At 48.0% G+C, this 22,700-nt stretch overlaps 1 protein-coding gene across 9 annotated transcripts in view; it reads right to left on the bottom strand.

The window, feature by feature from the left end:
- Positions 1-6,029, bottom strand: part of GMIP (GEM interacting protein) — a 148,489-nt gene extending 142,460 nt beyond the window's left edge. For 6 of the 9 annotated variants that reach the window (XM_068274463.1, XM_068274462.1, XM_068274459.1 and 3 more), the window contains exon 1: positions 5,500-6,028. Coding sequence is in view for 1 of the 9 variants with exons in the window: in XM_068274466.1 (XP_068130567.1) it covers positions 5,500-5,521 (22 nt within the window). In the remaining 8 variants the exon portion in view is untranslated. Of the gene's footprint in view, positions 1-5,499 lie in introns of all 9 variants that reach the window. The other 3 variants (XM_068274466.1, XM_068274464.1, XM_068274465.1) reach the window with 1 other exon arrangement.
- Positions 6,030-22,700: the final 16,671 nt, after the last annotated feature.

Genomic DNA, 22,700 nt, shown 5'->3' on the forward strand with positions numbered 1-22,700 from the left:
AGGGGGGGGTCTGAGGGCAATCTGAGCGTGTGGGCAGGTGATTGGGTGCCCGCAAGGGGCAGATTAGGGTCTAATCTGATGGGTAACAGTGACAGGTGGTGATAGGGGGTGATTGATGGGTAATTAGTGGGTGTTTAGAGGAGAGAATAGATGTAAACAATGGATTTGGGAGGTGATCTGATGTCGGATCTGCGGGCGATCTATTGGTGTGGGGGGGTGATCAGATTGCCCGCAAGGGGCAGATCAGGGGCTGATTGATGGGTGGCAGTGACAGGGGGTGATTGACGGGTGATTGACAGGTGATTGACAGGTGATTGACAGGTGATTGACAGGTGATCAGGGGGGATAGATGCATACAGTACACGGGGGGGGGGGGGGTCTGGGGGGGGTCTGGGGAGAATCTGAGGGGTGGGGGGGTGATCAGGAGGGAGTAGGGGGCAGATTAGGGACTTAAAAAAAAAATAGCGTTGACAGATAGTGACAGGGAGTGATTGATGGGTGATTAGGAGGGTGACTGGGTGCAAACAGTGGTCTGGGGGGTGGGCAGGGGGGGGTCTGAGGGGTGCTGTGGGCGATCAGGGGGCAGGGGGGGGGGAAATCAGTGTGTTTGGTGCAGACTAGGGTGGCTGCAGCCTGCCCTGGTGGTCCCTCGGACACTGGGACCACCAGGGCAGGAGGCAGCCAGTATAATAGGCTTTGTATACATTACAAAGCCTATTATACACTGTTGCAGCGGCGATCCGGATGCCAGTAACCCGCCGGCGCTTCCGAACGGCCGGCGGGTTACGGCGAACGGGGGGCGGAGCCAGTCCCCGGCGGCTGATCGCGTCACGAATGACGCGATCGCCGCATAGCCACTCCCGCAGCCGCCCCCGCCGATGGGCGTATTGCGGTCGTTTGGGCCCAGACTTTGCCGCCGCCCATCGGCTGGGGGCGGTCGTTATGTGGTTAAACACAGTACAAACATGCTGCACCTGTAATCTCTGCACCTGATGCAATTATTTCACCTTGCTTCATGAGAAAACAGGTCCTGACAACACCCTCTCATCCTCCCCTCCACAAAACAATTACAAAAGCTAAACAGCAGATTTCAGGAAGACCCCTCTGCAAAGGCCCTCTTAAGAAAACAACATTTTTGCCTAATGCCAGTGAGGCAATAAGGTTTATCTGAGGGGAACAGACCAAAGGATGACTGCTACACTTTGCTAAACTGACACCAGTGGAGGCTCCAACTACAAGAGAAAAGCATTTTCATTTGATTGATGTTTCTACACAGATGTTTTGGGGCTGCTGCTGCTGGTGTCATGCGCAAATTGAAATAGCGAGCAAAGTATGCACTGCCAAGTCGTATGACTCCCCAGAGCCTTAAGCTGGGTACGCACATCAGATAAAAGTCTTTGGAAAATGAAAGATCACAGACCAATTTTACCCCCTTCCATGTAGTATGAGAGCCATACCTACAGTCTATTCTATGGAGCTGAACTCCACATCAGATAAAAATCTTTGCAAGATGATGTACACAAAAATGCTGTACACCTGCAACAGATCAGTATCTACAAAAGATCAGTTCCTGCAAAAAGTCAGTTCCCGCAAAATGCATTCATAGTCTATGATATCTGCAGATCCTCATACACACCTTGTTTAACAAACATTCATCTGCAGATCAGACAATTATCTGCAGATCTGAAAATCCATCCTGGTGGATCTGATCTGCAGATGAATGTCCGTTAAGCAAGGTGTGTATGAGATCTGCAGATATCATAGACATATGAATGCAATTTGCAGGAACCGATCTTTTGCAGAAACTGATCTTTTGCAGATACTGATCTGTTGCATGTGTACAGCATCCTTGTTTTCAGCATTTTGCAAAGATTTTTATCTGATGGGGAGTTCAGCTCAATAGAATAGACTGTAGGTGTGGCTCTCATACTACATGGAAGGGGGTAAAATTGGTCTGTGATCTTTCATTTTCCAAAGACTTTTATCTGATGTGTGTATGCACCTTTAGGTTACATGCACAGTGGTGCGTTGCAATACGTTGCATCTAACAATGTAATTGCATTGCTAACACAGTACAATTATATTGTAACTAGCTGACCTAAGCCCATTTAAAATCGGGCTCTAGGTCTCTTCACGCCGCCACCAGTCTGTGCGCACCCGCCCGCAATTTTAAAATTTGTGCGCGTTTTATTTTCTCCTCCCAGCGCTTACCTGTGCTCTTCGATTTTTTGTGTAATGCGCATTTCAAACCCCTTTTGCAAAGCAATTTGTTTTTTCGCTTCCTGACACAAGTCAGGAAGTGAACTCTTTGACCCGGAAATGAATAAATACAATGCATTTATTCATCAAAGCGCGAACGCAATCGCTGCACAAAGCGATTTTGCACTTTTCCTATACATTCCATTGTAGCACAATCACCCTATAAATGGTACAGGCAGCGCTTTGCTGAGCGGATCGGAAACAAACCACTCAGATGTGAACTCTCTCATATGGAATCATTGCACAAGCGCATTCAGGGCGATTTTGAAAATCGACGGCGCTTAACAAATAGTGAAAAACACCCTAGGTGTGAACAAGCCCTCAGGATAGGTTCTAGACTTTTTGAGGATTGCCCCCCCCCCCCCCCCCCTGCTGGAATGGGTGATGGGCAAGTGAATGGGTGCGGATGGTGTTAGGCTAAGTGCGGAAGTGTAGCTGGGTGGCTGGGCACATGCTGACAGCTAAAGGTGGCTGGCTGGGGCTGCATGCGCAGGCACCATACATGCACAGCAATAAACTGCAGCTTACCTGATCATCAGGGAAACTGAGGGCAGGATGGCACATGGAGAGGAGGCGGGGCAAGCAGAGAGTAGTGCATATTTAATTAAGGGGCGTGCCAGCACATGCAGACTAACAGCAGGCAGGCTCTGTGCTCAGTGAGTCAGGCAGAAGTAGCAGAGCAAAGGGAGAGACTGAGGCCCAGTGCACACCAAAACACCGCTAGCAGATCCGCAAAACGCTAAGGGTTTTTGAAGCAGATTTCAGAGTGATTCTAGGCATGTTTAGAGAGATTTTCTAAACATGCCTAGTGTTTTTGTGTAGCAGATTTCATATATTGTTACAGTAAAAGCTGTTGCTGAACAGCTTCTGTAACAAAAACGTCTGGAAAACTGCTCTGATCTAGCGTTTTCCAGAGCGGTTTGAGCTTTTGCTATACTTAACAGAGCCGGGACAAGGTCCTCCAGCATCCAAGGCTGAGACACCAAAGTGCGCCCCTCCATCCCTCCCACCCCAGCCGTCACACACTGAGTGCTATTAGACTGAGAGGCCCCTCCTCCATCCCTCCCACCCCAGCTGTCACACACTGATTGCTATAAGACTAAGGCTGCTTACACACTAAGACGTTACAGGCGCACGTTAGTGCAGCCTGTAACGCTCCCCCAATGCACAGCAATGTAACACAAGTGGGCTGTTCACACAGCCCACGCAGTGCAGTTTCTAGGATAAATTTCACCCAGGGCGAGTGTCAAAAAATACGCCCCCCCCCCCCCAACAGTCATGGTACTTTATGTGAGAGTCGTAGGGCACCTTAAATATCCAATCCGTTGTGGTCGCTATCACCAAATGTAATTTGTGTTAATCACGCACCTGTACCCACATCTCAAGCCGGCGGAAATGCTCGTCGCAAAAAAAATAAATAATTGATGGTTGTCGTGAAAATTGCCGTAAAAAAATGCGTATTGGGTATGGGCCTTTACAATTTTCAACTGGGGGGGGGAGGGGGCAGCCAAAACAGAGGTAGAGTTCAGAAATAAAGATAGCACCTACTAAGCCAACACAGGAGATCACATAGCAGGAACTAAACTAAAGGGGCCCATACACTTACCAATTTTTCCCGCCAATATACAGCCGATTCGATCACTGTGATCGAATCGACTGTGAAATCGTTGCACAAATGCTGACCAAACGATCGATTTCCATTCAAAACCAATCGTTGCCGTCGATCTGTCCGTGCGGAAGATTTCGTTTGATCACCGGCGGGTCGGGAGTGCGTCGATAGCAGAGTTCGAATGTCCGACGACCAATGGTAGCGGCAATACATTACCTGCTCCACCGGCGCGTGCTCCTTCTCCGCTCTGGGCTCCAGGGCTGCAGCTTCACTTCTTCCTGTCCCGGCAGGAAGTTTAAACAGTAAAGCGCCCTCTACTGTTTAAACTACCCCCGGACAGGAAGTACAGTGAAGCTGGAGCCGAGCGCGGAGAAGACAGCGGAGATCAGGGGACTAGCGCTGGCCGGATCAGGTTATGTATGGGGGGGCAGCGTCAGCTCCACAGATTGTTATCGGTTTCGTGCTGAAATCGATTCACAATCTGTTTACAGTAAAGGCAGCCATACGATCCCTCTCTGATCAGATTCGATCAGAGAGGGATCTATCTGTTGGTCGATCTGATGGCAAATCGACCAGTGTATAGCCACCTTAACTCACTTCCAGCTTCAAAGCCATAGATCATACACAGAAGATTATACAGCAGATAATGCCTGGTACACACCATGCAATTTCTCGTCAGATTGACTGTTGAATCAATAATTTCTAACAGGTCCGATCTGATTTCTGATCATTGTTCTGATCAATTTTTTATTGATTCAATTGTCAATCTGACAGGAAATTGCATGGTGTGTACTAGGCATTATCATTAGAGTACTACTCAGACCAGAGCAAAGAGGAGCGTCCCCCCTCTTCCCACTGAGAGTGGCCACAACGGGAGGAAAAGCGTCAGAGGTCAATGAAGCTAGTGGGGGGGAGGACGAAAGTCACTGGAGCTAGTGTGGGGAGGGAGGGAGAAGGTCACTTAGGATAGTGGGGGACACAGAAGGTCACTTGAGCTAGTGTGGGGAGAGGTCACTGGAGCTAGTGGGGGGAGGGAGAAGGTCACTGGGATTAGATGGGGAGGGAAGAGGTCAATGGGGCTATTGGGAGGTGGCAGAAGGTCACTGAGGCTACTGGGGGAGGGGGGGAGGTCACTGGGGCTAGTGGGAGGAGGGAGAAGGTCACTGGGGATAGAGGGGGGAAGCAGATGGTCACTGGAGATAGTGGGGGAGAGAGGAGATCACTGGAGCTACTGGGGAAGGGGGGGGGGGGGAGAGGAGGTCACTGGGGGTAGGCAAAAAGCCACTGGAGCTAATGGGGGGAGGGATGAGGTCACTGGGGCTAGCAGGGGCAGGAAGAAGTTCACTTGGGCTAGCAGGGGGAGGGAGAAGAACACTGCAGCAGGGGGGGGGGGGGGGGTAGGGGGGCAGAAGGTCACTGGGGCTACTGGAGGGGGCAGGAGGCCACTGGAGCTTAAGGGGAAGAGGGAGGAGGTCACTGGAGCTAGTGGGGGGAGGGAGGAGGTCACTGGGGCTAGTGGGGGCAGGACAAAGGTCACTGGGGCTACTGGGTGGAGCAAGAAGGTCACCGGAGCTAGCGAGGTGAGGGGAAAGGTAGTTGAAGACAGTGGGGGCAGGTAGATTTATACTTACTATTCTGATTGCAGGTGTCCATTCCTCTACTGTCCTAAGGGGGCAAGGCTTCCTCCAGGCTGGTCTTCCTCCTGTCAGACGAGCACTCCTTAGTGTACAGGAAGCTGGGGTGACCTCTCCCCAGGGGAGCGGGGTTTCCTCTGGAGATGATATGAAGCTTCCTCCAGGACAGGTACACTTCCACCTTCCAGGCACTGCTTCTAAATCAGCTTCCAGGGGCTACAGATGGCCTTTCCTGCATGTGGATGGCAGGGCTCACATTCGCCGGCCACCCTATCATCCATGTCCCATGTGGGGGCGGGGCTTCCGCGATTGGGGGCGGGGCTTATGGCGGCCAGGAAACCTCTCCTAAGTGTCCCAGATCGGGACAGCTACTTGTTGTCATAATGGCCTGGGACCCCAGCAGAGCCTCAGCCCTCAGCTGCCTGTCAGTTACTTCTCCTCCCCAGTCCCCCACACTCAGCCAGGAACACATCAGCAGCAAGCTGACTGCTTCAGTGCCCTGATGGCTGCTGCAATGCCGCTGCAGGAAGTCATTGTCACCACGTGGTGATTACTTGTTGCTGGCAGCCATGGCAACAGGAAGCCCAGGAGGAGTCAGTGGAGACAGAGAGGTGATCGCAGAGCTGCTTCTTCTACCTCTTCAACTAGCGTCACCCTCTCTCTGTCAGTCCCGTCCTTCTGCCTGCGCCCCCTTCTCCTCAGTGCTGCACTGCGCCCCGTGCTGTGGCACTGTCCGCACGCCTGTAGAAACGGGCCTGAGCCCACGTTGCGTTACATGTAACGCTGCACGTTCTCCGGAAAGTGCAGCATGCTACGGCGTTACAGCGGCTATAGCCGCGTTAGACTGTTTGCACATGTGCAGTGGGGGGCGGAGAGGAGGCGGGGAGAGCCAGCTACAGTAGCCGCACACATGGCTACTTAATATTCACTGCACTGGCGGCCGCTGATTGGCCGGCGGGACCACGTGATGCGGAGTGTCTCGCTCCGCATCACGTGGTCCCGCTGGCCAATCAGCGCCACTCTGGGAGACATTATAGGAATCGAGCCGCCTAACGCGGCTCACTCTACCGTCCTCACTTGCAGCACCATACGTTGTGTTAGGTGCACGTTATGCAACCTTAACGTAGCACCTAACGCAACGTCTTGGTGTGCAAGTAGCCTTAAGGCTCATACACACATCAGACCATAGTCTTTGGAAAATGAAAGATCACAGACCAATTTTACCCCCTTCCATGTAGTATGAGAGCCATACCTTCGCAGTCTTTTCTATGGAGCTGAACTCCCAATCAGTGAAAAACCTTTTCAAGATGCTGCACACACAGATGCTGTACAGACACAAAAGATCAGTATCTGCAAAAGATCTGTTCCTGCCAAAGATCCGTTCCTGCAAATTGCATTCATAGTCTATGAGATCTACAGATCATCATGCACACCTTGTTTAAAGTGAACCTTAAAGAGACACTGAAGCGAGAATAAATCTCGCTTCTTGTCTCATAGTCAGCAGGGGCATGTGTGCCCCTGCTAAAACGCCGCTATCCCGCGGCTAAACGAGGGTCCCTGACCCCCCAACCCCCCCCCCCCCCCTGCAAAATCAACGACCAACTTGGTTGTAGATCTTGCTGCTCTTCAGGCAGGGCTAACGGCTGCAGCCCTGCCTCTCAGCGCCGTCTATCAGCGGCGCATCGCCGCCTCTCCCTCGCCCCTCTCAGCGAAGGAAGACTGAGAGGGGCGGGGGAGAGAAGGAGATACGCGCTGACAGACGCGCAAAAGGCAGGACTGCGGCGGGTTAGCCCTGCCTCTATGCGGAAGAGGGGATGCGCTGTTCAGAGAGGATTTCGGGGGGTAAGGGACCCCCGTTTAGCCACGGGATATCGGCGTTTTAGCAGGGGCACACGTGCCCCTGCTGACTATGAGGTCTGAAGCGAGATTTATTCTCGCTTCAGACTCTCTTTGTCAGAAAAAAAATAAGTTTTACTCATCTGGGGCTTCTACCAGCCCCCTGCAGCAGTCCTGTGCCCTCGCAGCCACTCACTAATCCTCTGGTCCCCCGCTGCCAGCTAGTTTAATTTTTGCCGACAGGACTGGCCACATGTAGCTTTTTCCGCATTCCCGACTGCAATTAGCGCTATTGCGGGCCGCAACGCATACAAAAATACGCGTTGCCGCATTACGAACGCATAGATATGCGGCAACGCGTATTTTTGTACGCGTTGCGGCCCGCAATAGCACTAATTGCCGTCGGGAATGCGGAAAAAGCTACGCATGGCCAGTTCTGTCGGGCCTGTCGGCAAAAATGAAGCTAGCTGGCAGCGGGGGACCAGAGGATTAGTGGGTGGCTGTGAGGGCACAGGACTGCTGCAGGGGGCTGGTAGAAGCCCCAGGTGAGTAAAAAACTCTTTTTTTTTTTCTGACTTAAAGAGACACTGAAGCGAAAAAAAAATTATGATATTATGATTTGTATGTGTAGTACAGCTAAGAAATAAAACATTAAGATCAGATACATCAGTCTAATTGTTTCCAGTACAGGAAGAGTTAAGAAACTCCAGTTGTTATCTCTATGCAAAAAAGCCATTAATCTCTAGACTTTCATAGTCGTGGAGAGGGCTGTCTTCTGACTTTTATTATCTCAAGTGATCTCAAGTGTTTTCTTTTGCTCTGCCAGAGGAGAGGTCATTAGTTCACAGACTACTCTGAAAGAATCATTTCCAATGTTGAATGTTATGTAATCTGCACATATTAGAGAATGATGCAATGTTAAAAAACACACTATATACCTGAAAATAAAAATATGAGAATATTTTCTTTGCTGCTAATCTTCTAGTAATTATTCACAGTACACAACCAATTCATTATATCATATATTTTTTTTCGCTTCAGTGTCTCTTTAAGGTTCACTTTAAAGGTGCATACACACATCAGACTATAGTCTTTGGAAAAGGAAAGATCACGGACCAATCTTACCACCCTTCATGTAGTATGAGAGCCATACTCTACACAGTCTATTCTATGGAGCTGAACTCCCCATCAGACAGAAATCTTTGCAAGATGCTGCACACAAACATGCTGCACACACTCAAAAGTTGTGTCTGTACAGCATCTGTGTGTGCAGCATCTTGCAAAGATTTTTTTCTGATGTGGAGTTCAGCTCCATAGAAAAGACTGTGTAGAGTATGGCTCTCATACTACATGAAGGGTGGTAAGATTGGTCTGTGATCTTTCATTTTCCAAAGACTATAGTCTGATGTGTGTATGAGCCTTATGAATGCATTTTGCAGGAACGGATCTTTTGCAGGAACAGATCTTTTGCAGATACTGATCTTTTGAATGTCTACAGCATCTGTGTGTGCAGCATCTTGCAAAGATTTCTGTCTGATGGGGAGTTCAGCTCCATAGAATAGACTGTGTAGGTATGGCTCTCATACTACATGGAAGGGGGTAAAATTGGTCTGTGATCTTTCATTTTCCAAAGACTATGCTCTGATGTGTGTATGAGCCTTTAGAGGTGTCCCGGGGCTCCCAACACCTTAATCTCTAGTTATCTGGTTTGCAGTCACTGCCATGTATCCCCTTTTCTTATTTCTCTCTGCTTCAAACACAATAGGGGAATGATAGCTGAGTGAGCTGTGCGCCTCTCTTACACTGAGCCCTGAGGCTGGAGCCTCTCTTGCCTCTGCCTCGGCCCGGCCTTGCTTTACATTGAGGCAGAAACGCTTCTGCAAACTGCAAAAGTGCTGCAGGACCCACAATTGCGGTTTGCTTAAACCGCTAGTGTGCACCATCCCATTGAAATACATTAGCCAAGCATTTTCACAGGCGGAAGCGGTTTGGAAAACGCTACAAAAAACGCTCGGTGTGCACCAGGCCTGAAAAAGATCAGCTGAGTGTAGAGTTGATGCTGCCCCCTACAGCCTGCTGCCCTGAATCCTGCGATTCAGTCTGCTTCTTGGTAGGGCCGCCCCTGGGTACGTTCACATAGGTGTGTCAAAGTGCGTTGTGATGGATCCATCGGGCATAGCGGGATGCACGCAGCACTTCATTGATTGTATGTTTCACTGTATGCCATGCAACAACCTATAACTTGCACCGCAAATTTTCCCCGCCATGACATTGCGTTCCTGTATTTACAGAGAATGCAACGCAGCTCCCCACTGTCAACGTAGCCTTAAAGAGAATCTGAAGCGAGTATAAAACTCGCTTCTTCTCTTATATTCAGCAGGGGCATGTGTGCCCCTGCTAAACCGCCGCTATCCCGCCGCACAACGGGGGTCCCTTACCCCCCAAATCCCCTCCGTCCTCGCCGGGGATCTCTTCCGCATTGAGGCAGGGCTAACGGCTATAGCCCTGCCTGACGCGTGTCTGTCAGCGCGTATCTCCGCCTCTCCCCGCCCCTCTCAGTCTTCCTTCACTGAGAGGGGCGGGGGAGAGGCGGCGATGCGCCGCCGATAGACGCGCTGAGGCAGGGCTGCAGCCGTTAGCCCTGCCTCAAGAGCAGCAAAATCTACGAACAAGTTGGTCGTTGATTTTGCAGGGGGGAATTGGGGGGGTAAGGGACCCCCATTGTGCGGCGGGATAGCGGCGGTTTAGCAGGGGCACACATGCCCCTGCTGAATATAAGAGAAAAAGCGAGTTTTTTACTCGCTTCAGTGTCTCTTTAAGGCCCATATCCACAACATGATTTTTGCAAACTATTTTTTAGCGATGAATGATTTTTTTTTGGGGCAATATTGCATTATATCATTTAATGAATATTTTTAAACAATGTTTCATGATGCAACGCCTCCCACGGCGATCGTTCATTTTTAAAGACCGCCATTCTCGATTGAATCACGGAAGGTTGTTACTATACTCATAGATTTTCACAAGCCTTGCCACAATCATGTCAAGGATCACTTACACGGCGGCGCAAACGTTGCTTGCAGATTTGGCCCGATAGATCAGGGAACGAGCATTCGTCACCAGAGATCCCCGATCCATCTAGCCATGATCTGCCGTGGGTACTTAGCTTAAGGCTACTTGCACACCAAGACGTTGCGTTAGGTGCTACGTTAAGGTCGCATAACGTGCCCCTAACGCAACGCCGGGTGCTCTCTGCTTTGGACGTCAGAGTGAGCCGCGTTGTGCAGCTCACTCTGGCGTCCGTGATGCCGTGATGCCGTGATGCGTACTCTTGGACGCATGCGGCATCACGTGGTCCCGCCGGCCAATCGCCGCTCACAGAGTGGCCGCACCAGGAAGTAAACACTGCACGTCACAACGTGCAGTGAATATTAATTAACCATGTGCCTGGCCGCTCTCCGCTCCTCCCCAACAGGACTGAGCATGTGCCAACAGTCTAACACGGCTTAGCCGCTGTAACGCCGTAGCATGCTGCACTTTCCGGAGAACGTGCAGCGTTACATGTAACGCAACGTGGGCTGTGTGAACAGCCCATTGCAGTTACATTGCTGTGCGTTGAGGAGCGTTACAGGTGCACTAACCTGCGCCTGTAACGTCGTGTGTAAGCAGCCTAAAGGACCATTCACACTTGTCCTAGCGTTTTATGTATGCGTGATTTTTGCATTCTTTTTTGTTCAAAATTTGGTCCAGGTTTTTGGCGATATTTATATGTGTGTATATTTGCATTTCCATTTTTACTTCAACGACTTGAGGACCGTAGGCTTACACCCCCCTAGTGCACAGGCTTTTTTTTCCATTTAGGCCACTGCAGCTTTAAGGCCTCGCTGCAGGGCCGTATAACTCAGCACACAAGTGATTCCCCCCCCCCCCTTTTCTGCCCACCGACAGAGATTTCTGTTGGTGGGCTCTGATTGCTTCCCCAATGTTTGTTTATTTATTTTTAATTTTTTTGTGTTAATTTTTAAATAAATATAGCCATTTTAGTAATACTTTTTGTTCTCACTCCCTCCCTCCCCCTGCCAGCCTATGAGAGCCGATCGCTCCTGTCTCCCCCAATACAGCGCTGCTGTAGATCACAGTTCTGTACTGCGTAAATAGATGGCAGTTTCACCGTGTAACAGTCTCCTAGCGGCAATCGTCGCTGGGAAGCTGATGATGGAGCTCGATGTGCGCGCATCGGCGCACGCGATCTTCTGCATAACCCTGCCCCAAGACTTGACCCCAATCGGCATCATACAGTTCTGGGGCTGCCGCCACGTTCACATCCATCGGCGTGACGCGGTCGTTAGGTAGGTAAATAACAATGAAGTTAAGTTTTACATGAAGCAGGTTATTTTCGGCGTGTGGCGTTGAGCGTCGTGCTCCGAAGCTGTGCACCGTCCTAGCAGCGATGCTATGCTGCACGCCCCGTGTAATGGTAATTCAGGGCTCCGGTGGCTGCCAGACCCCGAATTACATCTCCCTCTGAGTTGTTACAACTCATAGAGGTAATAGTATTTAGTGCTGCCCCCGAGTTTAGTGGCAGCAGGTGCTCTACCGTCATTTGGCTCTCCCCGCGCCGAACTGCCCGGCGCAACATGCCATGTATTCAGTTTTATGAAAATCCATGTTCGCATGCAAATTTGGGTGCAAAACCATGCATTTTTCTGCATTCTTATTGACTGGCATGGGAACATGAATCGCACGAAAATAATTGCATGCGAACGCAAAGAATAATGCAATGCCATTAAAATACATGACATGGCAACAATCGCGTTTTCAGAAAATCCCAGATTACATTTTTAACAAGTGTGAACCCTACCTTAGTGATTGCCTATGAGCGCTTGCAGCGGCATAGCAATAGGGGGTGCAGAGGGGCCCTCCCTTAACCATAGTATTAGTTCTCTATTGGTCCTGTGATTGTAGTAATCACTTTAAGGCTGGTTTCACAGTGGGACGTTACAGGCGCACGTTAGAGCAGCCTGTAACGCAGCCCACCGCACAGTAATGAAAAATCAATGGGGCTGTTCACAGTGCGGACGTTGCGTTACATTGTAACGCTGCGTCACAAGACAACGTACTGCATGCAGTACTTTGGACGCGGCTGAGCCGCGTTAGACTGCTTGCACATGCTCAGTAATGTTGGGGAGGAGCAGAGAGCGGCCAGGCACATGGCTAATTAATATGCACTGCACGTTATGACGTGCAGTGTTTACTTCCTGGAGCAGCCGCTCTGTGCGGCGATTGGCCGGCAGTACCACGTGATGCCGCATGCGCACAAGAGTGCGCATCACGGCATCACTGACGCCAGAGTGAGCTGCACAACACGGCTCACTCTGACGTCCAGATCCAGCACCACCAAGCGTTGAGTTAGGGGGACGTTATGCGACCTTAACGCCCCCTCTAACGCAACGTCCTGGTGTGAAATTAGCCTTATAGAGCCTGTGAGTAGTAGTAATCATTAACAAACTGTTCAAACTGTTCCCCATCCTCTTCTTGCATATCTGTCACTGTGGTTGTCAATGGCAGGTCTTAGTGCGCCGCATCAATTGTTATGTATAGAGTACTTGGGGGCCCAATGTACAGCTTGCACTGGGGCCTATAGCTCCTTAGCTACTCCACTGCCTGCTCCCTTCCCTTTTGTGGGTTCTGCTGACTGAGAGGCTCCAGCAAGTTACTGATTCTACATGTCCCGCCTCCTTCCATGACCAGCATGATGATGGTGAACAGAGTAGCAGCAGCACAAACGCCCATAGTGCCAGCTATTAACTCTGCAGCTGGGCTGCCTCATGAGTAAAATATTTCACTAGCTCGCTCCAAGGAGCAGTGAGGCCCCATTCACACTTACAAAACGCTAGCACTTTTGCTAGCGTTTTGGTCTGGCTTTTTTGGTGATTTTAACTCCATTCACACTTGGGGCGATTTCCCGGTGATCGCGATTAGCGCTTCTATAGCACTAAACGCGATCGCTGGGAAATCGCCTGAAAATGGTGCAGGATACAAATTTTTTTTGAGCGATTTGCGTTAATCGCCGGCGATTAACGCAAATTGCCCAAGTGAGAACAGGCCCATAAGTTACTATTTCACTAGTGCTTTAAAAAGCACAAGTGCTTGAGCGTTTTGCTGAAATCGCCAGCAAAATGCTCTAGTGTGAATGGGGCCTGAGAGTCAGAGAGCACAGCACTGAACTTATGAACAGTATTGCAGGATTCAGTGAAAATTCAGAATGTAACTTGTATTATCATTATTATTATTTAGTATTTATATAGCACCGACATCTTACGCAGCGCTGTACAGTATATATATTGTATTGTCACTAACTGTCCCTCAAAGGAGCTCACAATCTAATCCCTACTATTATTACATGTCTATATTATGTAGTGTAAGTACTGTAGTCTAGGGCCAATTTAGGGGTGAGCCAATTAACTTATCTGTATGTTTTTGGGATGTGGGAGGAAACCAGAGTACCCAGAGGAAACCCACACAGACACGGGGAGAACATACAAACTCCTTGCAGATATTGACCTGGCTGGGATTCGAACCAGGGACCCAGCGCTGCAAGGCGAGAGCACTAACCACTACGCCACCGTGATGTTAGGTCAGAGTTCTCTTCCTATTGTTTCTTGTAACTTTCTGTACATTTTATTAGTCTGAGGCCAGTTTCACACTGCATCTCTGCAGTTGCCGTCCCGGGGCCGCACCGACAAAAACAGGCCTTCAGGGATTACTGCATTAATACGCGTTCATCCCGGTCTGGCAGCAGGCCAAGCAGGAAGTGACACTCTCTAGCTCTCACTTCCTGTGGCCCATAGCACGGACGTGCACGGAAGTGTATTGCTAAAATACGCTTCCACTCCTGCATGATGCGGAAAGCTTGCGGCGGTCTTTTTTAAACCTACGGGTTGCCATAGACTTGCATTACTTCTGGTCCACCGCAGAAGTCGCCCGTTAACATATGTATGCGCTTGCATTAGATAGGGTACTTCCAGTGCAGTGCACCGCACATTTAATTGAACTACCCCTATAGACTTTCATTGCCCTAGCACAGTGATCTGCAAACTTGGCTCTCCAGCTGTTAAGGAACTACAAGTCCCACAATGCATTGCAGGAGTCTGACAGCCACAGTCATGATTCATAAAGGCAAATGCATTGTGGGACTTGTAGTTTCTTAACAGCTGGAGAGCCAAGTTTGCAGATCACTGCCCTAGCATTAGGCTGGAGTAAAATGCAGCACTGCGCCAGTGTGAAAGGGCCCTGAATGTATTGGTCACTGTGACCTTTATGCTGTCTACCAACTCTGTATTGTGTAATAATGGGGGTGATGTCACAAAACTTACCCCATGAGTTATCGCTCTTTGGGGTTGACTTACAACACCCAGTATTTACGCCACCTACGTAACATGCCTTGAGTACATTGCGCAACAAGCGCACTGGCATAGTGCAACTGTCTGCGCACGGCAGATTTACCGGGATATTCCGAATCACCCCCTTTACCCATAATGCATACCTCCTTATCTGTCTCACCTCATGATGTATCTCTCCTTATGTGTATCTCACACATTTTCTCTCCTTGGCCCAAATGAAATGAACTGTTTCCCCTGAGTTTTCACAAAGGAGATAAAAGTTTGTTTCAACTTCTATTTAAAATTACTTTTCAGCACTTTGCAATTGAAAAAGCACTAAAAGTAGATGAAAAGGTACAATCAAAATCATTTTGAATATTGTCTTGCTTGGTGGTGGTTTAAAAGGCATTTTTGACAAGGTGTGATCAACCTAAGAGAAAAGAAGTTAATTGCATACGGTCCCTTGTCTATATACTGTATCTTATATACAGTACCAGTTGCCTAGAGTTAAAATACATGAAGTATTGACTTTTTTTTCTATCTTCACTGTTCTCAGAAGTCTTATTCTGCCAGAAAAACTTTTATGGCTGTAATTTTGTTATCTGCGATATTTACTATATTCCCAAGAAGGTACCAACAAGACAGAAGCTGTCACTTCCATGCCTAAAAATTAACCCTTTCAGGCAGCAAAATAAAACAAGAGAAACAGCCTGGTTATTAATATGTTTTGCACTGTACATACTGTACACATGATTATCTCACTATGTCAAACATCGCCTCAGGTACACTTCAAAGGGAACCTGAGCAGTACTTTAAAGAGGAACTCCAGTGAGTGTTGGCAGGTGATGTAGCTGCTGCATGGTTTTTGGCAGTTGGAAACCGCTGTAAGGCCTGAAACACACCAGAGGAGTTTTTCTGAGCGTTTTGAGTTTTTAAATCTGCTGCTAATGTTATCCTATGTGTCTGTGCACACTGGAGCAATGAGGTTTTGTAAAAAAAACCCATAGCATTACATTGGGAAGAGCTTTTGAAACCTCTAAAAGCTCTTCCCAATGTAATGCTATAGGTTTTTTTACAAAACCTCAATGCTCCAGTGTCCACAGACACATAGGATAACCTTAGCAGCAGATTTAAAAACTCAAAACGCTCAGAAAAACTCCTCTGGTGTGTTTCAGGCCTTAGGCCCAGTGCACACCAAAACCGCTAGCAGATCCGCAATACGCTAGCGGTTTTGGGAGCTGATTTCAGAGCGATTCTAGGTATGTTTAGAGAGGTTTTCTAAACATACCTAGCGGTTTTGCGTGCGTTTTTGTGTAGCAGATTACACATATTGTTACAGTAAAAGCTGTTACAGAACAGCTACTGTAACAAAAATGCCTGGCAAAGCGCTCTGAACTAGCGTTTTTCAGAGCGGTTTGAGGTTTTCCTATACTTTACATTGAGGACGAAACGCTTCCGAAAAGCTTGGCAAAAGCCGCAAACCGCCGGTGTGCACCATCCCATTGCAATACATTAGACAAGCGTTTTTAGAGGCGGATGCGGCCGGCGGATCGCTCCAAAAACCGCTCGGTGTGCACTGGGCCTATCAGCTATTTTCCACGATGCAACAAGGTTCACAGACAGGAAACTGCCAAAAAAGTATGTACTTTACTTGTGGGAGGGGTTTCTTGTGGGAGGGTTTTCACCACAATATCAGTCATACAGAGCCCCCTGATGGTCTGTTTGTGAAAAGGAATAGATTTCTCACGTAAAAGGGGGTATCAGCTACTGATTGGGATATAGTTCAATTTTTGGTTGGAGTTTCTCTTTAAATCAAAACTTTCACTTTTGTACTTATGTTTGTTTCTTACTCTATACTGAATTGTGGAAGATGAAGGCACTATGTAAATCAATAATAATAATAATAATAAATAATGAGCTTTTTAAAGGGAACCTAAAGTGAGAGGGATATGGAGGCTGCCATATTTATTTGCTTTTAAACAATACATGTTGCCTGGCAGTCCTGCTGATGATCCTCTGCCTCTAATACTTTTAGCCATAAACCCTGAACAAGCAAGCAAATCAGATGTCTATGACATATCTGACACAATAATCCTGTGCCTGTAATACTCTTAGCCATAGACCCTGAACAAGCATATGCAGATCAGGTACTCTGACTCAGCTGACTAATGTTTTACTGAATTAGCCATATGCTTGTTCCAGGGTTATGACTCAGACACTACTTACACCAGAAAATCAACAGGGCTGCCAGGCAACTGGCATAGTTTACAAGGAAATACATATGGCAGCCTCCATATACCTCTCACCTCGGGTTCCCTTTAATAGGGTAGCCAGGCCACCCTGGAAGCTGTATGGGTTCTTCTCTGTGACTGGAGACCAGCTTTAGGTTTCATGTGCCTGGAATGTTCCCTGAAGTGACTGTATTGCTATCCTGTTGTGTAATTTCAGTAACACAGCCTGCGTACATGTTTGGTGTTTGCGCCTTTGCTCTGGGCAGCTGCCAATGCCACAACCCAAAGAATCTGTCTGTGGGGAGGAGGGAATCCTCACTGCAGGAGCTGACTGGTCCCTTGTAATCCAATCTTCTTTTATAGCTTCTGAGGAAATACTACTGTCATACAAAGGTGTTTTGTTTCAAGAAACATGTCGACGATTCTCATAGTCAGCTGTGCCACAGGACTGAAGTGAATATATGAAAGTCCATTTAATCTGACAATCTAAGGTACCCACTGACAATCTTGATTGTACAATCTTACCGCTTCAATCTTTCTAATGTAAAGAAAAACAAAAAACTGAATGTGGACAATCGCAAACAAATACTCATTCTTGAGCGCCCCACGAAGTTTGAGGCCCCTTTTACACTTACTTTTTTTTGTGTTGGGTTACCCTGTCTGCATGTAGAGTAACGCAACAGGAAAGAAAGTGTATGGAGCCCAGTACACTTTCCGCGTCGCAGCAGAAGTATCTGATTCGCTGCCGACCCGCCGCAAAGTCAACAGAGTGTTACCATGCAACTTCATCAGCGGCCGGATGCATTGAAGTCAATGTGTGACGCATACGTTTTTCAAAATGCGGTAGACACAACGGGGAATCTGGGAATCTCAGTGACGTTCTTCCTGCCCAGCAGGGAATACATCACTGGACAAGGGGTGGTGACGGGCAGCAAAGAGCGTGCGAGTGGTGGTGGTGGTGGGGGGGTGCGGGGTATGCATATCACCTTGTGGGCACACTACTCTTCCACAGGGTCATATGAATCAACTTTCTGTGGTGCGATAGATGGGGTGGCAAATTGCAATGCTTTCCCCAGATGTAAAACCGCTCCTGAAATAAACTCGAGGTGAGAGACGTATGGAAGCTGCCATATTTATTTCCTTTTAAACAATACCAGTTGCCTGGAAAGCCTGCTAATCTTTAAGTCAGTAGTATCTGAATGACACACATGAAACAAGCATGTGGCTAATCTTGTCAGATTTTTGTCCTAAACATCTGATTTGCATGCTTGTTCAGGGTCTATGGTTAAGAGTATTAGAGGCAGTGGATCAGCAGGTCAGCCAGGCAATGTGCATTGATAAAACGGAAATAAAAATGTCAGCCTACACATGTCTTTTACCTCAGGTTCCCTTTAATTACGTGTTGCGGCAGTGCGCATTTCCCTTAGAGCGGTAAAATGAGTGCAATACCGGCAAGTGTGTTCCCTGCCGGAGGATAAAATGAAATATAGGCTCCCTGCACACTGCAAATCCATTTTTCGATTCCGATATGCAATTCCAATTTTCCCTGAATGCATTCAACAGAAAAACGGATCAAAAAACGCAGCATGCAGTAAAGATTACAAATCGGAATCGGATGTAAAAAACGATTAGAAAGCGGAATCGGAATCGCATGCAGTGTGCAGGGAGCCTAATAAGAACAGGATATTGGGTAACAGCCTGGTCACACACTTTAATTTCCCCTTTCTCCAAGCAGATACTGAACTTGGTGGCATCACTGATACACTCACTTGGCACCATGCCTCTCTGTGCTGAGTCTCTGTCAGGCCTGGAACCCAATAGAGCGGGTGTTTTTAGCACGTAGGAAGCACTTTCAATTGGTTGCGATTTCCCTAAACACTCTGCCAATGTAAATGGATGGGACAGATTCCATTATAGCGATTGCGATTAAGGAAATCACAACCACAGGAACGTTTCCATTCCAATGAATTGTATAGGAGCAGGGAAATCGCTCCCAAAATCGCTTGCAAAACACCATCACAAATCGCTAGAGATTGCGATAGCGTTGTGTGCTTTCTAGTTGGTTCCAGGCCTCATGCTGTTTGTGCCACACATTACCAGTACAGCATTATTAAAAAATGTGATGTTGTGTAATTTAACTATAAAACCCATCTCTGTGGGTGACTGGAATGATATGACTGTGTTTAAGAGAGCAATAATATGAGTGTGCTTTATGCTTCCCGTGTTTGTCTTATGAAGAAGATTCCATAAAATGTCATTTGAAGCAACCAATCAAATTGCTGAGGCAGGCTTCACACTTTATACGTGTTTATCCCTATCGCAAAATGCAAACAAATGCGCAACCAATGTAAACCAATGGCATACCTCCCAACTTGTTTTGAGATAAGAATGAGGGAAATCTTTAAAGGCTCGTATACGCGTCCAACAAAAGAACACAGCCAACCCAAGGACATGAGCGATCGCACAACCAAGCGATTGCACGACTTGTGTTTTTCACGCACCAACCAACTGAACGACCAACTCATTTTCATACTGCGTACGCAAGCGGAATTATCGACTGCACAATATGGTTGCATTTGAAACAAATAAAAGTCGTTCAAATGACTTGTACACACGTGGCCAACTGCACAATATCTGCCCAACATTTGTTGGATCGTGCAAACTGCCTGTTATCAGTTGCTCGTCTAGTCGTTTGTCAGGCATACACATGCCCAACTAGCGTCCAACAGACCAAAATGGGACGATAATTGGGCGGAAAAGTCGCAGGTGTGTACGAGCCTTAAAGAGAACTAGAGACGTTTAAAAAAAGCTTTTATACATACCTGGGGCTTCCTCCAGCCCCATAAGCCTGGATCGGTCCCACGCCGCCGTCCTCCGCTGCCTCTATCCGCCGGGACCGGGTCCCATACTTTCGGCCAGTCAACGCAAGCGCAGTGCGTCACTGCCGGCGGACGCGGCCAATTGTATTCAAGAACAGGGACTTCCTCCATATCCTAACGCATGCGCCGCCATACTACGCAGGCGCATGCGTAAGGATATGGAGGGAGTCCCTGCTCTTACGTACAATTGGCCTCGTCCGCCGGAAGTGACGGGACCCGCTAACAGCGATAGAGGCAGCAGAGGACGGCAGCGTGGGAGCGATCCAGGCTTATAGGGCTGGAGGAAGCCCCAGGCATATATAAAAGCTTTTTCATTTTTTTACCCAGGCTTTGTCTCTGGTTCCCTTTAAGACATGCCCCTGCCACACCTCTAATCACAAAAGTCCAGAATCTATGGTGTGTTCCAGCTCAAAGATGGAGATTGTAGCCATTTGTGTGCAAGTTATAAAACACCTGGTAACACCTGAACTGTGCAGTACGTAGTGGCAACACAGGACTCTCTCCAAGAGAGATGATGCTGTCTGTTTCAAGTGCAGAAAGAGAGCCGTGGCAATCAGGGCTCAATACAGCAGTGGTGGCTGAGCGGTTTGGCGGCTAATAGAGCGTCTATGAATGAAGGGTTGCGTCAAAACCGGTTCTCTCATGAAGCAAGGTGAAACATTTGCATCAGCTGCAGAGATTGCAGGGGCAGCATGTTGTACTGTGTGGTTACACTAAAAGCATGCAGTCAGAGTAGGAGCAGAAGTGAAAGGAGAGCGAGCGAGGTAAAGAGGTCATCATTGGGGAAAAGCAGCTTGTTGTGCTGTGTGAGGAGTCTGGCAGTGAGTGAGGAGGGGGAAGGCAGAAGAGCAGCAGTGTTTCATTTGACTTGCACAGCAGAAGGGAGGAGGTGGCACTGCTGTCCTGACAGAGGAGGAATGGAGGACAGCCGACTGGCTGAGGGTGAGCAGTTTGTTTGTCACAGACTCATAGCCAGCCAGTGTGTTATTGTGTTGAGCTGCAGCCAGCATGTCATGTCTCAAGTTGTTGCATTATTTGCATACGTTCCCTTGCTGACTAATAACGTTAAATAAAGCAGAGTAAATTATCGGCTGCTGTGCGATCATTCCAAATTTGGGAGGGGGGGGGGGGGGCATCCTCACAAGTTTGCCTCGGGCAGCAGAAAGTCTAGAAGCAGCCCTGGGTTCTGTGCAGGAAGAACACGGAGGTCCCGTGTGTGTAAAGGTAACAGACTTTTATTAATTTAATGACGCAAATAGATGTTCTATTGGCCTCCATACTGCTCAGCCACCAACGCTGTGGTGAGCGCTCTTTTCCTGCACTTATTTTCTGCACGCCTCTTACATTGCACATTGCACAATTTGTTATGAGAAAATTGCCCCTATGTATACACTCATTTATATACAGAACTTATGTTATAGCAGGTAAACAATAGATATTAGGTAGGCTAGGACTAGGTAACCATTGTTTACCTGCTGTTCATGTAAAATAGAAGACTTGTCTATTGGTAGTATCTAGTGAGACACCTAGTGGTCATATTGTATAGCACAGAAAACTGGTAGGCTATCAAAAAATGGAACAAACAAACACAGAACATTTATATTGCGCTTTTCTCCTGGCGGACTCAAAGCGCCAGAGCTGCAGCCACTAGGATGCACTCTATAGGCAGTAGCAGTGTTAGAGAGACTTGCCCAAGGTCTCCTACTGAATAGGTGCTGGCTTACTGAACAGGCAGAGCCAAGATTCGAAACCCAGGTCTCCTGTGTCAGAGGCAGAGCCCTTAACCATTACACTATCTAGTCAATAATGCTGGGAATACATGATGCAATTCTGCCGTTTGATTCTTCGCTCGATAGTTTTTGCAGACTGTACTCATGCAAGTGCAATACGGCCACACTTGTACACGGATGGGAGCACAGCCACGTAGATGAAGAAGATCCCGGTCAGCAGTGGTGTGCTTGAGGAGTATCTAGGAAGATTCTGGAGTGACCAGAGGCTTCCCACTCTTTAGGTATCTTTTTTTTTTTTACTTTTATTTCCTTCTTACTCTAACACTGATTCTGTCTATGTCATGCAGAACCAGATTAACACCATACAGGACCCCAGGCAGAACAATGTCCCCCAGCGAGTGGGTCACATTATGTGAGAAGCTGGTTGAAATATATAGAGGGGAGATGCATAGCTCCCAACTGTCCCTCTTTGGGAGCCCTGTCCCTCTGTCCGTCTTTCCTCCTCTTTGTTCCTATTTCTATGTAAATATATACTGTATATTTCTCCAGTAAAAAATGTGTGTTGATTGACTAAACTTTATTCCCATCATTTAAATTGATATTTTACTCATTTTAAAATGTTAATCTGAAGGAAAATTAGCCAGGATAGAAAGGACCAGTGTGGTTTGAATTATAAAACAACATATTTTTCTTATGAAATCTTTATGATATGCGTGACTAGGGGCGTGATGGGGGCATGATCAGGGGTGTGGCAGGGGCGTGGCTTAAGTGTCCCTCTTTCTCATCTCAAAAAGTTGGGAGAAATGGAGATGCTAAGCAAAAGCGAAGAGGAAACTAACGATGCAACTCAGGGGCCTGGAGAGGTGAGACACTTCTCCAGTCTGCTCACAACCCTCCAGTTCAGGGGCCCCACTGCGGGTCCCCATGAGGCCCATAGCAAGACCCTCCTGACGTTCCTTCAGGGCCTGAGGTAATTGCTTTGGTTGCCTTTTGAGTGATCTGGCATGGTGTCATGCACTGACAGTTAAGGCAAGAGAATTGCAGGAACACAGTGGCTGTTAAGCGTTTGTAGACACATTAGGCATCAACATGGGTATTTCCTAATGTCTGCAGAGTGAGGGCAAAAAGAATACACTCAAG

This window comes from Hyperolius riggenbachi, chromosome 3 (assembly GCF_040937935.1).
Source record: "Hyperolius riggenbachi isolate aHypRig1 chromosome 3, aHypRig1.pri, whole genome shotgun sequence".
NCBI lineage: Eukaryota > Metazoa > Chordata > Amphibia > Anura > Hyperoliidae > Hyperolius > Hyperolius riggenbachi.